This window comes from Poeciliopsis prolifica, unplaced genomic scaffold, assembly GCF_027474105.1.
Source record: "Poeciliopsis prolifica strain line A6 unplaced genomic scaffold, Auburn_PproV2 SCAFFOLD012, whole genome shotgun sequence".
Classification (NCBI taxonomy): domain Eukaryota; kingdom Metazoa; phylum Chordata; class Actinopteri; order Cyprinodontiformes; family Poeciliidae; genus Poeciliopsis; species Poeciliopsis prolifica.
In genome coordinates, this window is record NW_026562387.1 from 11,248,294 (window position 1) to 11,261,568 (window position 13,275).

Here is a 13,275-nt window from a genome sequence, read left to right on the forward strand (position 1 = left end):
AACAAGAGGGACAAACTTCCCAAAGGAAACCCCTGCTCTTAAAAAAAGAAGAAGGAAGTAGCACAAGCTAACGGTTTACCGTCAGTGACTAGCTCGTTTTACCTGGCGAGCTACTGTACGTGGGTAAGTTATTTAATATTAATTAGCTTTAAATATATAATGCGAGTTGGAAGCTTTGAATAAATTTGTGTAGCACACGGATAAATGTGTTTAATGAAAGAAACGGTGGAGAATGCAATGGAAGTTACTACGCAAACAGCACCTAGCGCAGCTAGCAGTAGATAGCTGAGAGGTAGCTAATGCAACCATTTTGATAGCGCCTGTGCTTTTTGTTTTACCAAGTGAACAATGTATTCTCTTTTTATTGTATTTTTAACTCTCCTAATGAACTGTAGCATGGCTTTGTTGTTGGGTTAGCTTGTGACGGAATTGCAATAGACGGCATAAATGTGTTCTTTTGTAAAAAAAAAAAAAAAAAAAAGGTTAATTGTTTTTCCTTTAATTTTGAAGAATACATAGGATACAAATTTAAAATGATGTTTTGTGCAGTTTATCTTGAATTTATATTTGGGGTCTATACTAGCTATTTTAACACATTTTTAAAAAAATATTTTTTCGCGTTACTATGACAACTTCCTTAACTAGTCCAGCTGTGGAGGTCTAAAGACAATGTAGGATGAGATCGCATGAAAAAAATAAGCTTTAATACATTAAGATAGATGTGCGGTAATGAAATACTGAGCTTCACAGGGAAATACTCTGCACTACTGCAGCATATCGTTTGATGTTGAAATAAATTGTTCTCTATTTTTAGCAGTGTCGAGTTGCAGTCTGAATGTGGCACTACGGGCTAGACCTCTAAAAGTAAACATCTGTTATATGATACACATTATACAACCAGTTCTGCGATGGTGGTGGGGCCAACAAGTCACGAACACCATCACTTTAGGCTTTTCATCTTAATTGTGTACTTTCTTAATTGATTTAATCACAGGCACAGCAAGACCAGAACTAATAGAAAAGGCTATTTCTTCTCATTTTCTTTATACTTGCCCCTGTGTTTTTAGGTCACATGCACTTTGATCACAATGGGGCTAAAAGACCGCCCACAGTGTTACTTTGATGTGGAACTCAACCGGGAGCCAGGTAAGGAAATCATTATTTGTCAAATTAAGAGAAAACAAGAAAAAAAAAAACAAAAAAACAGCACAAGTTTAATTTAAACCACAAACTTTCAACAGAAACCTTCACTATGTTATTTTCTTTAATTCTAACAAACGAAAGTGCAACACACAATAGTTCACTAGCCTGATAGACTGGTTTGGTTTCAACTGTTCCAAATAAGTGTATTGTATTGAAGGCTTGTTTGAATCTGTTGTCCTGGAGTGGTTGTTTTGTTTTGTCAGTGGTAACTATTTATTGTAAATAAAAGCAGATTACATAGCCAATATTTTATTTGTTTATTTTTTATTTTTTGGCAATTTTTCTTTGTTTTTTTCTTGTTTCAAAAAAAAAACTTAAATAATACATGTAAAAAATTCTCCCTTGCTTTCTGTAGTTGGGCGCATTGTCTTTCAGCTGTTCTCGGATGTTTGTCCCAAGACAAGCAAAAACTTTCTTTGTTTGTGCACTGGTAAGTTATTTTCACTCACTGTTGTCCACCTTTGTATTATCCTTTTCAGACATTTAGCAACATTTTGTGTATAAGTCATTTAATGAACTGGATCTTGGCTGGATTAGATGTGAAACCGAACAAGCTGTTATTCCTAATGCTTATTTAGCCAATCTATATCTTTAGTAATAGTTATCTGGTAGATTTATATATTTTATAATGTACAACAAAATCAAATTAACAATGCAATTACTATGATATGGAATTATATTGGTCATCCAGTAAATTTGCTCCCAGTTTAAGTTTTTAAAATATAGTAGCCTCATCCCAGGACTTTCATTTTGAAACTACTTTTACATTTTTTTTAACAGAAGGACTTTCTAGAATTGTTATTCAGTTTGTAGTTCTGTGAGAGTTTTCTTAATAATCATGTTGTTTCAGGTGAAAAGGGAACTGGGAAAGTCACAAGGAAAAAACTGTGTTACAAAGGCTCCACATTTCACAGAGTTGTGAAAAACTTCATGATTCAAGGAGGTGACTTCACAGAAGGTAATATCATAAATATCCTTGCTGCTTTGAAAGATTAAGTGATTGAATGATGTGGGATTAGCACAGTTTTTCTCAATTCCGGACCTCAGACCCTGCATGTTTCAGGTGTTTCCCTTTTGTCACACACCTAGATTGAATCTGTGGGTAATTAACAGACTATCAGCAGTACTTGAAGCCTGCAGAAGAGGGCATGCAGTCATTTGAATCAGGTGTTCTGGAAGAGAGGCACATCTAAAACATGCAGAGCAGGGGAGCATAAGGACTAGAATTGAGAAGCAATTGAATTAGCAACTGTGCTTTGACATTGGGTTGACATTTAAGAATAAATTTGGGCAAATAAAAATGTACCAAAAGAAAAAACATGCATGTTGAAAAGATGCAAAGAGTTTTTCATTAAGGTGCCTGAAACAAACAGGTTCACTGCAGTTTTGCTAACCTGGAAACTTGCTGCTTCCTGAAACTGATCTACAGAAAAATGATTGATAAGTCAACACTTTTTTAGGTGTTTTGTTTGCCTTATTCAAAACATGTTAATTTGACATAAAAAAAAGTTTATTTTCTTTATGGCTGCAGGAACTGGAAGAGGAGGAGAGTCAATATATGGTGGCTACTTTGAAGGTATTTTTATATTGATTCATGTAATTAAAGAAACTGATAATAAATGTGTGTTTAAGTATTGCAATCGTGTGCTATTTGAGCAAAGTTTTGCATGTTCTTTCCAGCTGAATCATTAATTTCTTGTGGCTTTCCCAATGTGTGAATTTAATCAAATCAGCATGGGAAGTAGCCATTCTCGTTACTAAATGCTACCATCCTCCTGCTAAAACTATCAACATATTCTCTTATTTATAGAGTGGTCTTTTGCAAAATGAGAAGGTAAGAGATGTGCACAGTTCAGTAACACCATGCCAACATAGTCATCACAACAAGGTCCGACCCAAAAGATTACATGCCCTGATACACTTTCCATTCAGTCAGATATCCCTTTTGTCCTCGATGTTTGCCTGCAACCTGCATTTGTAGTGTCTTTAGATCTGATATGATGGCTATAATTCAATTATTGACTTGATGAGATGGAATATATGATGGAAAGTAGGACCTACTTCACTTTTGAGATTTTAGTTCTAGAATAATAAATAATTACACATCATTTTTACAATGTAATAAAATAATTTCTCAGTTTGAAGAATGTTTCTCCAAATTATTGCCAAGGTATTCAGTTAATTTACTATCATACCATCTTTGATAATGACACAGTTCCAAATCGGTCTCCAGTTCTCTGTTAATGAAAGATCTTCGAGACATTGGTTGTATCATAAAATATAGTCCTGTAGGCAAATTAGAGAAAAGAGTAAAGACAAACTGTCTCAGAGGAAAACACTACAAGTTCCAGGAAATAAGTTTTTATAATATTTAACCATAAAACATAACCCTTATTTCTCCTTGAATTTTATGGACCCAAATGTTTGAATAATTTTCTAAAGCTTCAAACTGGCGGTTTGGTGACTTTAAAGATATTTACAGAAAGTTTGTCAGTTTTTATAGAAGAGACTGACGTACAGGTTTGGACTGTATATGCAGTTTACTCAGAACAATGATGGAAATTTGCTTTATTAATCCAGATGTATGTTTTTTTCAAGATTCAATCAGAGTTGAGGTGGTTTTTAAATACACTTTAATTTATTTATTTTTTTTATCTCCACAACTATTTCTAGTAACATTAACTGGGGAACACCCTCTGAAGCTTTGATTCCCCTCTGTCTGTTTCCAGATGAGAATTTCATTCTCAAACATGACAAAGCCTTCCTGCTGTCCATGGCCAATCGTGGGAAGAACACCAATGGCTCCCAGTTTTTTATGTGAGTAAGACTCAATTTATATAAAGCACAACTTTTATTCCAACTGAAGCTCTGTCTTAGTTTTTACTTCCTGACCCTCGCCCTGTTTTGACCCTGCAGAGTAGTATTTGCCATCTAAAATCCCCTCTCTCTGTATGTGTGTTAGATTTCAAAGTGCAGAGCAACATTGGATTCATTCTTTTTTTTTTTCACCTACAAATGTGTTACATTTTTTCTCTTGCCGTTTTTGTGTAAAATTTACAGAAACTCTAGCATCCTGCTCTTCCAAGGTAATGTGTCTCAAAGGCTGTGTTTCTCTCTCTCTCCTGACTTTCTTTTTCATTTTGTAGTTTTGTATTTTCAAACATGTATCACAATGTACTGTTTACTTTTGAAATGCTTTAGTTTTACTAATATATTCAGGCAGATCACGTTATTTGGACTGAAAGATCTTCTGAATCACAAAAAGGCATAATTGTTATCAGTTTGAACTTTTCCTTCACAAGTAGCTGCTTGAGACATTAAGGAGGATTTGTATTTTCTTTCCTTTATTAATTTGATAAAATTAAAACATTATTTTACAGCTTACTACATTTTTAAGTGATAATTAAAAATTTAAACTGCAAGATAAACCAAGAGTGGTTCTGTATGTTACATATTTTAGGATTATTCAGTTGCAGCCATGTTGTGTGAGTGATTTGTTTTCTCAGTTATCAATGTTTACATTTTTTTTCCCATGAACCCTTCACTGTCATTGATCGACTCAACTGGATTAACCACAAACAGCACCACTAAAATGGCTCCTCACCTTGATGGGTAAGAAGCTCTTCAGCAATTTCCAGATATATAGAAAAAAAAATCTCATCTTAAGTTCTATGAAAGGTTTCATAGAATGTGTCTAAATAATATTTGAAAGCCGTAAATAACATTTCATCCTTCATTCCATCTGATTGATCGATAGAGGGTTCCCTTTATTTTACTTTTCATGCACTAACTTACCTTTGAGCTTTCTTCATAAATCCAAACAGAAAATAATAGTAAGTTTGGACTTCAATTGTTCCAGGAGTACATTTTCTGTTTATCTCCGACCAGCGTCCATGTTGTCTTCGGCCTCGTCATCTCTGGGTTTGAAGTGATAAAGAAGATTGAGGGATTGAAGACTGATTCAGCGAGCAGACCCTACGCTGACGTGAGAGTGGTCGACTGCGGACAGCTGATCACAAAGTCTGCAAATGATGGTCAGTGCAGTGTTTTTCTTGAAAACCCATGTTATGCTGTCTTGCGGGAAAATGGTTTTATTTGACAAATATCACTAAATGTAAAATGCAAATGCCTTTATAGTGTTCTTTAAATTTAAAACATTTTAATTTCAGTGCTTGAGGGCAAGCGGAAAAGGACTTCATCCATCAACTCCGATGACTCCAATTTTTCATCATCTGAAAGTGAATCAGAAGAAAAGCCCAAACACCGAAAGCGACTGGCAAAAAGTAAACCATCTAAAAAGAAAAGGAAAGAAGGAAAAAAGGTCAAGAAAACTGAAAATGTGCCTTCTAATCAAAGGTATGTTTTAACATTGAAAAAATGTCCATTATCAAGATGAATTCTTATGATGTAAGTACGTTTGTTTGCGTTCCTGCTCTTTAAGGTCTGAAGAAAAAGAGACGGCAGCAGGTGAAAGTAAACCTGAAGAGGAGAAGGAAACTGGTGGGAAAAGGGAGAAGCCTGTTGTTCGGCCTGAGGAAATCCCACCTGTGCCAGAGAATCGCTTCCTGCTGCGACGGGACATGCCAGCACAAGATGACAAAACAGAACCGTTAGTTATCAAGATTATTACAGGATATTGAACACACATAACACACCTCAAAAGTATTCAGTCCCCTGGAACTTAATAATGCTTTGTTTCATTACAACCACAAACACTTATGTAATCTATTGAGATTTTATATGACAGGCAAAACCAAAATGAAAAGGAAAGAAATTATATATTTTGCTGAATAAATTCAAAGAAATATACCATGTACTTGTATTTACCCCTATTTAATCAGAACTCTTTTGGAGTATATTTCTGCCAACCTATAGCTGAAGGAAAATGTCTCTAAACATCTATTTTTACAGATACTCAATTATGTTTGGAGGGCCATTCTCAGAATTAGTATATACTTTGATCTAAATGATTCCTTTGTGGCTTAGGGTATATATTTCGTATCTAAGTTTGCACTGTAGCTCCACTTATTGTCATATTAACTTCAACCTGCTTTGCTTTTGAAGGGTGTGAATTGCAGTTTTAGTATTTGTTGGATTTTGCATGTTAGGAAAAAGTTTCTATTTAGAGATTGTTTGACCAGACAACCTTCTTCCACACGGGTGGCGTGTACACTACATGGCTTGTAATTAACTTCCATCATGTCTTCACATAGGTTTCATTCTACAGTTTTTGTTTTTCTGATAAATGCTTCATTTCCTGGCCAGCCAGCCATGTTCTATATTTGGATTATGGGTTTAACAACTCTCTTTTAGATATTCAAACTTTACATTTTTGCCTTACACATAAACAAGGGGCATGAATACTTTTGCAAGGTAGTGTATGCAGGACTTAGTGTAGTTATTTAATTAATTTGAAATGTAATTGTATCTTTCAGTCTTGAGAAAGAAGAAGCTGGTCCTTTAGTTGAACAGAAACCAGCTGTGACAAAGTCCGGTCGGAAGATCAGAGGAAGAGGAACAATTGTATGCTCTTCTCTTGATATTAAGGACTCCATATTTGTTTTCATGTAAAATTCTTAAAATCATCTGTTTTCGTTTTTGTTCAGAACATTTATCAAAGAGAAACTCATTTTTGTGCCTAAAATATAAAGAGTGGATTTTCAAAATTAACCATTCTCCTTTTTTTTTGTTTTTCCTTTTAGAGATATCACACTCCAACCAGATCTAAATCACGTTCTACATCTGTTGAAGAGCGTGGGGGGAGTGAAACTCCACCACACTGGAAAGTGGAAACAAAGAGACCCAAGGCTTTTCCTCCCCAGAGCCCGGAAAGGTGGAGCAAAGGAGACAAGTAGGAATTATGCTCTGCTTCCCACCTCTTTGGATGTTTTTTCTGTATTCATTTGTCTTCATGTTTATTTTACTTGAACAGACTTAAAGAGCATTCTTCAAGCAAGTGGGAAAATAGAAGCAAATCTCCTCAATCCCACTCTGGAGGACTTTCCTCAGACCAAAGCTCTGAGAGGTCAAGCCAGCACCGGCTTCCAAAAAAAGAGAAGAAAAAAGCCAAACACAAGAAGAAAGCCAAAAAGCGCAAACATGGCAAGAAGAAAAGCTCCAAGAACAAATCTCGAGAACACTATGACTCAGAGGGTGAAAAATCAGCAACTTCTGCTAGGAGGTCCAAATCCCAATCAGCGACCCAGTCTCCCTCAAGTGAACATCGATCTTCTGGGAGGAGAAGGCGGAGATCCTCCCTGTCTTTTTCCAAATCCTACTCCAGGTCCTACACATCCAGTCGATCCAGATCACAAGGAAAATCCAGGTCTTATTCACAGTCCAGAAGCTTCTCTAGGTCACGAAGTCGATCTTTGTCTGGATCCAGGTCTCGGTCTTATTCTCACTCCCGATCAAGATCACGGTCAAGGTACAGATCAAGATCACGGTCATCTTCTCAGTCCAGGTCGAGATCAGGGTCGAGATACACGTCCAGATCCCGATCTTTGTCCTCTAGAAAAAGGAGTTTTTCCAGATCTCCAAGGAAGAGAAAGACAACCAAACCCAAAATGGATGCAATGATGTTTGTGACTCGGAAGGTCCAAGATAAAAAGATTACACCTGTTCCCATACTGTCAGCTCTCCCAGTAGCTGAAACGGTTCCTGTGATCCCACTGAGTGACAGTCCTCCTCCTTCTCGGTGGAAACCAGACCAAAAGCCCTGGAAGCCCTCCTACATTCATATTCAAGAAATCAAAGCTAAGGTTATGCACAGTAAACCCTCTACTGCTGGTCTGGCAGGGGACAGCTTCTCCAAAAAAACTCACACACCGAAGTCCATACCAGAAGATGTTGAAGAAAAGTCGGCTCACAAAACATCACACAGCGGGTCCTCCAGAAGCAAGTCCTTCAGTCGCTCCAAGAGCCGAAGTTCTAGCAGGTCCAGGTCAAGATCGGCAGAGCCGTACCGGAGCAAGTCATCGTCCTGTGACAGATCAGACTCTGAAAAGGATGAAAAAGGAGGAAGCAGCAAGAAGAATTCATTAGATAAAGAATGGAAGGAGTATTACAGTTCTCTCAACAGAATAAAAAATTTAGATAAATATATTTTGGCCAACAAGAGTCAAGATGGACTCTCGGGATCAGGAAAAGAAGTGAGCAGTGAGCATAGCCCTGATTTTAGTGCCTCTTCGGAGAACAAAAGAAAGAGGGGGAACTCAGAAGAGCCAGAAGCAAAACGTTACTCTTCACTGGCAGAGGAAAGCTTCAAAAGCCGCTCTGAGTGGGATAGTGACAGTGACAAAGCTACCCAAAGCAACACTGCAACCGAGGTGCAACCGGTCCTGTCCAGCACGATGCTGGCGACCGGATGGGATTCAGACAGAGATTCTGAGAATCCAGCAGACCGAAAAACGTTTGGTTCTGAAAAAGAGGAAGGAGAAGCGAGTTCTGAATCAGACTATGAGGCCTTGAAGAAGACGTCAAAAGCAGTGACCGAGCTAGGATATAGAGTTGCTGTCGCGGTAGCGGCCGCTTCCTCTTCTTGTCCCTCAGATGATGGTGCTCATAAAGTTGTTCAACTGGAGCACAAGAAGAGCAAGAAAAAAGCCAAACGGAAACATAAACATAAGAGGAAAGGAGAGAGTAAGAGCAGTTCTCATCATGGGAAGGACAAAGCTAAAAAGTCCAAGAGAAAACACCAGAAGCTGAAAGAGACTTTCCATTGGCAGCCGCCATTAGAGTTTGACGAGGAGGAAGAGGATGACGAGTCTAAAAGAGAGAGAAGTAGTCCTGGTAGAGAGGTTGAAGAAAACATGGGTGAAGACTTTAACAAAAATAACCAAGATTCAACTGATTTGAATAAGAGGTCTGTGAAAGAAGAAGAAAAGATTCAACTGAGATCCAAAGAAAACATTGAAAGCACAAATCACTCTGAGCAAGCATCCAGCCAGAACAGCGTCAAAGACCAAGATTCTTTAGATGATATGGAAATCTGCACCCCTGAACACAATGTTGACATCATTGAACACCCTGTTATGCCTGATGTGTCCAACGCTGCCACTAAATTAACCCTACATTCTACCTCAAAATCATCAGAAGTAGTAAGTACTGATGGTGGATCTCCTCAGAGAAACGCCCAGCCTTATGTCACTTCCTCATCAACAACTGCTGGACCACGAGAAGAAGCACCACCTGGCAAAGCAGTCATAAACTTCAAATGGAAGCCATTAAAACGAATGGCGGTCACGCCGGAGGTAAATGTCCAGGCCATCATGGTGAAAAGCAAACAAAACAACGAGAGCATCCAGCCTCTGGGCATGCAGGGAGTGAAAATGGAGATCAAGAGTAAAAACCGAGTCCGACCGGGTTCGCTGTTTGATGAGGTTCGTAAAACGGTACGGCTCAACCAGAGGCCACGAAACCAGGACAGTTCAAGTGAGGAGAGATCCTCGCTTGAAAGATCTGTGGGGAAGGCCAGAGGTGCATCGCGCTCGCCAAAGAAATCCAGCTCCGCATCGAGAAAGTCCCGCTCTGCTTCCAGCCACCGTTCCCGTTCCAGAGGCTGGTCTCGCTCCTACAGTAGATCCAGAAGTAGATCCCGTAGCTACAGCTACTCCTCCAGGTAAGAGACAAACATCACGACACCTGTTTAAACTGCCAAATCACTTTTGTTCAAATCACTTTTATCGTTGTTTCTGAAGGAGCCGCAGCCGTAGTCAGAGAACCCGCAGACGAAGATCTCGCTCTCGCAGCAGCACATATCGAAGTTACAGCAGGCATAGGTACACAATCTCTGTTATTTAATCATCTATTTCAATTAACAGGAATTTAGCTTCTTTGTATGGAGCTACAAAAGTGCAAAATTCACAACTTGACTAGATCAAGACGAAGCCCTCCAGAGAGTCGTGTTCAGTTCATATATTTATGTTCTTCAATCAAGATGTATATGTAAAATGGATGTGGATGGTACTTCTACATTTAGGATTAATTTAATGTAGCAGCAGTATTTATGTTGTTTTGCTTGGAAAACACTTGCGTGTTTTGCAAGTTAGGAGGTTGAAATATTTCTCGGTGCACAACCGCATAAGAACTCCTGAAACATTTCTCCTCCTTGGTTTCTGCTAATTTAATCATCTTAATTTTAGCTCTTAAATGTCTTGAATATTCCTAGATTCTCAATGTTAGGTCTGAAAGTTTGCAGAGTTAAGCCTTAAATTTGAATACTTGTTCATTCTTGACTATGTATTTGTTCCATATGTTGTAGTTCTGGCCAAAGGGACCACAGCTACCCTGCTAATACTACAAGCTTTTTAATTCATGGAAGCAATAGGCTTCAAAAAGTACATTTCTCTGCAGACCTGACATTTAACTGGGCACTTAAAACATTTATCGCTTGACATTTTGGCATTATTGATACTTGATATACAGAAGCAGAGTCCTGGAGGTAAATAAAAATGTGTTTTTTTTTCTTCTCTTCACTGAATGATAATTTTTGTTTATGGAGTGTGTTTTATGATACCTATCATCTAATTTTGTGCTTTTCCTTTGCATTCCCAACAGTCGGTCGTACAGTAGAAGTCCCTCCAGAAGCCACTCACATCATCGCCGCCGGAGGTCCAGGTGTGTTAAACTCCTCAGACTCAAACTCGTGGCACTGTCGTCATCTTTCAGATTTACAATGCTTTAGTAAAAATGTATAAAAATGATAAATATCTGAATGTATTTAATTGGGGAAAAAAAAAGTGCTGTAGTTATTACTTGCATTTCTGACAGTTTGTATCTTCCATGTGCATTTCTGCAGTAAAATCTCAAATCTCATATTTTTCTAATCAGCATCTGAAACCTGGTTGAATTGGCTCGATATCGGCTTCAGTTATTTTGGCTGTTTGTGCTTACTAACTCTAAATCCTAATATTTAGCGATGCATTTCTTATACTTAACTTATTGTTACCACAAGAATGTTCTGATACTCATTCTGAATACCACTAAAACCAAACCCAAATAATCTTTTATATTTTGTTCTTTTTTATTTTGCTACAGGTCCGACTCCTATGACAGCTATTCCAGCAGGAGTCGGAGCGTGAGCAGGAAACGAGGGCGCAGGCGAAGTGAGAGCTATAGGAGCTCTGAACACCGCTCACGGTAAAACAACTGTGAAGTGGATCTCTATTCAACCTTTATTCAGATTAGCTTTATCTTCGTAGACATTCTCTCTTCATGCTATGAATAAAATATTCATGAGTAATTTATTGAGTAGGCTATTTCCTATGGCGATGCTTCCCGATCAAATAAAGGCGTCCGCATCCTTGTGATCATCTCTCTTGACAACTAAAAGCTGAAATGTTTTGTTGTGATCCGTCTGCTTCAGGTCGTCCCGCTCTTCAAGTCGCAGTTCTTCCAGGCACAGGAGTCACAGCCGCAGCAGTCGCTACAGCTGAGCCTCGCCTCAGCTGAGAGGGGACACACATATTTTTATACTGTGCTAAAGTTCATTATGTGAGATGAAGGGATGATCACTATGGTAGTGAATGTGAATATATCTCGACAGCAGTCGGTAGAGCATCTAGTTACTCTGCTGAAATTTTACATGTTTGCTATGAGAGAGGAGTCGAAAATAATTAACATTGTCGTATATTTGTGTGTTCTTTAACATTTTCTTCTTGTAAGCTAAATGGTGCAATTACTATTCTCTTAAAAACATTTTTAATGTGTTTGAAAAAGTTTTTTTTTTTTTTTAGGTGAGGTAAAATCTGCCTGTCTTAAAGTCCTTGTTGTAATTAGTTGTCTCTGAATGAACAGATGAATGTAGAAGCTGTACCTAAAGTATATTATCTCAGACTCTTGTTGTTAATGACATTTATGAAATATCACCACTCTTTGAAGTTCTGTTTCTTTATTTTGTCACCTAACAATGTTTTGGCTTTGCATTTATTGTGCTTCCGATATTATTGAGTGAGCTGATACATAGGCTTCTATCAATTGCAATGCCTCCGTTTGATCTGCAGGGGGCATGTTTCCATGCCTGAGTAAAGACAGGATCAAATCAGCTTTAATTTTCAGTTTATCATTCAATATCAGATATAGCAGAAAAAAATAAACAACCTTTATTTTTATATTTAACTATATATAATATATTGAGGTAACTTTATTTTTATAATGATTTTACTTTATTATTTAAAGTAAACAAGAATGTATAAGGTTTCCAAAGTTATTTATTAAAAAACTGGTTTTAGTAGAAAATGTATTGCAGTTCTTTAACGAAATGATTAAATATTTTTTTTCATTTTAGGTCTAATGCCCAATATGCTTTAGAAACAAACATAACATTCTGTGATATTGTGAGATTAAACCAAATAACTTAATATATTAAATAGGAGAAATGCCTGATCAACTAAAATATGTAAAAAATATTAAAATCCTGTTTACCTGTTTTTATATAAAATTAAAACTGTGAGGCTGGATTTTGGTTTTTTCACCAGCTGAAAAAACCAAACGTTTGCCACATTGGCCAAAAGTACCACATTGAAAGCAAATTAAAAAATCTTGTTCTCTTTTTACATGCTCTCTAATAACTAAACGAGTAATATTTTAATAAAACAAATCATGTAGTCTGGCTTTTCAAAATATGAACTGGAAAAATAGAAAAATGGACTATGTGTCAGTCTTTGAAAACAAATACGGTAGAGCCCAGTGGTGACGGGGATGATCAGTTTTTGAAAGCATTCGCTGTACTTAGCCAATGTTTTTATTTATTTATTTATTTTAGTGTTACTGGCCTTTACTAAACAGTAAGTAGGGTGGAGGGAGTTGGAAGACATGCACCAAATGGCTCAGAACAACCATATCAAGGAATGAAGCCTCTATACACCAACTGAGCCACGAACTGTTGGTTCTCACTATGAAACTGGCATAAAAGGGATATGTGTATAAGTTGTAAGTCATCAGGTTAAAATAGATAAATACCTGGAATATTGCTGTAATGACTCTAAATGATCATTTTACCTTCTTGAATTTTGTTTTTCTGCGGATATGCGCATATAGAGCGAAAAACTTGTGATAGGGCGCTTGTGCTGC

The 13,275-nt window shown here is 37.4% G+C and overlaps 1 protein-coding gene across 8 annotated transcripts; it reads left to right on the top strand.

Moving 5' to 3' along the window:
* nktr (natural killer cell triggering receptor) lies at window positions 1–12,083 on the top strand. 8 transcript variants are annotated; one of them, XM_055037456.1, is made up of 17 exons: window positions 1–123; window positions 1,068–1,146; window positions 1,559–1,633; window positions 2,054–2,161; window positions 2,735–2,779; window positions 3,933–4,020; window positions 4,786–4,815; window positions 5,092–5,237; window positions 5,373–5,559; window positions 5,645–5,812; window positions 6,639–6,726; window positions 6,906–7,054; window positions 7,136–9,823; window positions 9,903–9,983; window positions 10,762–10,821; window positions 11,242–11,343; window positions 11,570–12,083. In XM_055037456.1, the coding sequence occupies exons 2-17, from the start codon at window positions 1,089–1,091 to the stop codon at window positions 11,637–11,639; spliced, it is 4,143 nt and encodes a 1,380-aa protein (XP_054893431.1). In that variant the 5' UTR covers window positions 1–123; window positions 1,068–1,088; the 3' UTR covers window positions 11,640–12,083. The 8 variants fall into 8 exon arrangements, with proteins under 8 accessions (XP_054893431.1, XP_054893438.1, XP_054893437.1 ...); XM_055037461.1 differs by lacking the exons at window positions 1–123; window positions 1,068–1,146; window positions 1,559–1,633 and adding an exon at window positions 3,014–3,037 and having other exon boundaries at window positions 2,139–2,161; XM_055037463.1 differs by lacking the exons at window positions 1–123; window positions 1,068–1,146; window positions 1,559–1,633 and adding an exon at window positions 4,264–4,289 and having other exon boundaries at window positions 2,115–2,161; window positions 2,735–4,020.
* The last annotated feature ends 1,192 nt before the right edge of the window (window positions 12,084–13,275 follow it).

What these genes read in the sequence shown, in the direction of transcription:
- nktr (XM_055037456.1), top strand. Translation starts at nt 1,089, where the DNA reads ATGGGGCTAAAAGACCGCCCACAGTGTTACTTTGATGTGGAACTCAAC. An exon ending in TCAGAGGAAGAGGAACAATT is followed by an intron (nt 6,727 to 6,905) that starts GTATGCTCTTCT and finishes TTTTCCTTTTAG; the next exon opens with AGATATCACACTCCAACCAG. An exon ending in AGCTACAGCTACTCCTCCAG is followed by an intron (nt 9,824 to 9,902) that starts GTAAGAGACAAA and finishes TTGTTTCTGAAG; the next exon opens with GAGCCGCAGCCGTAGTCAGA.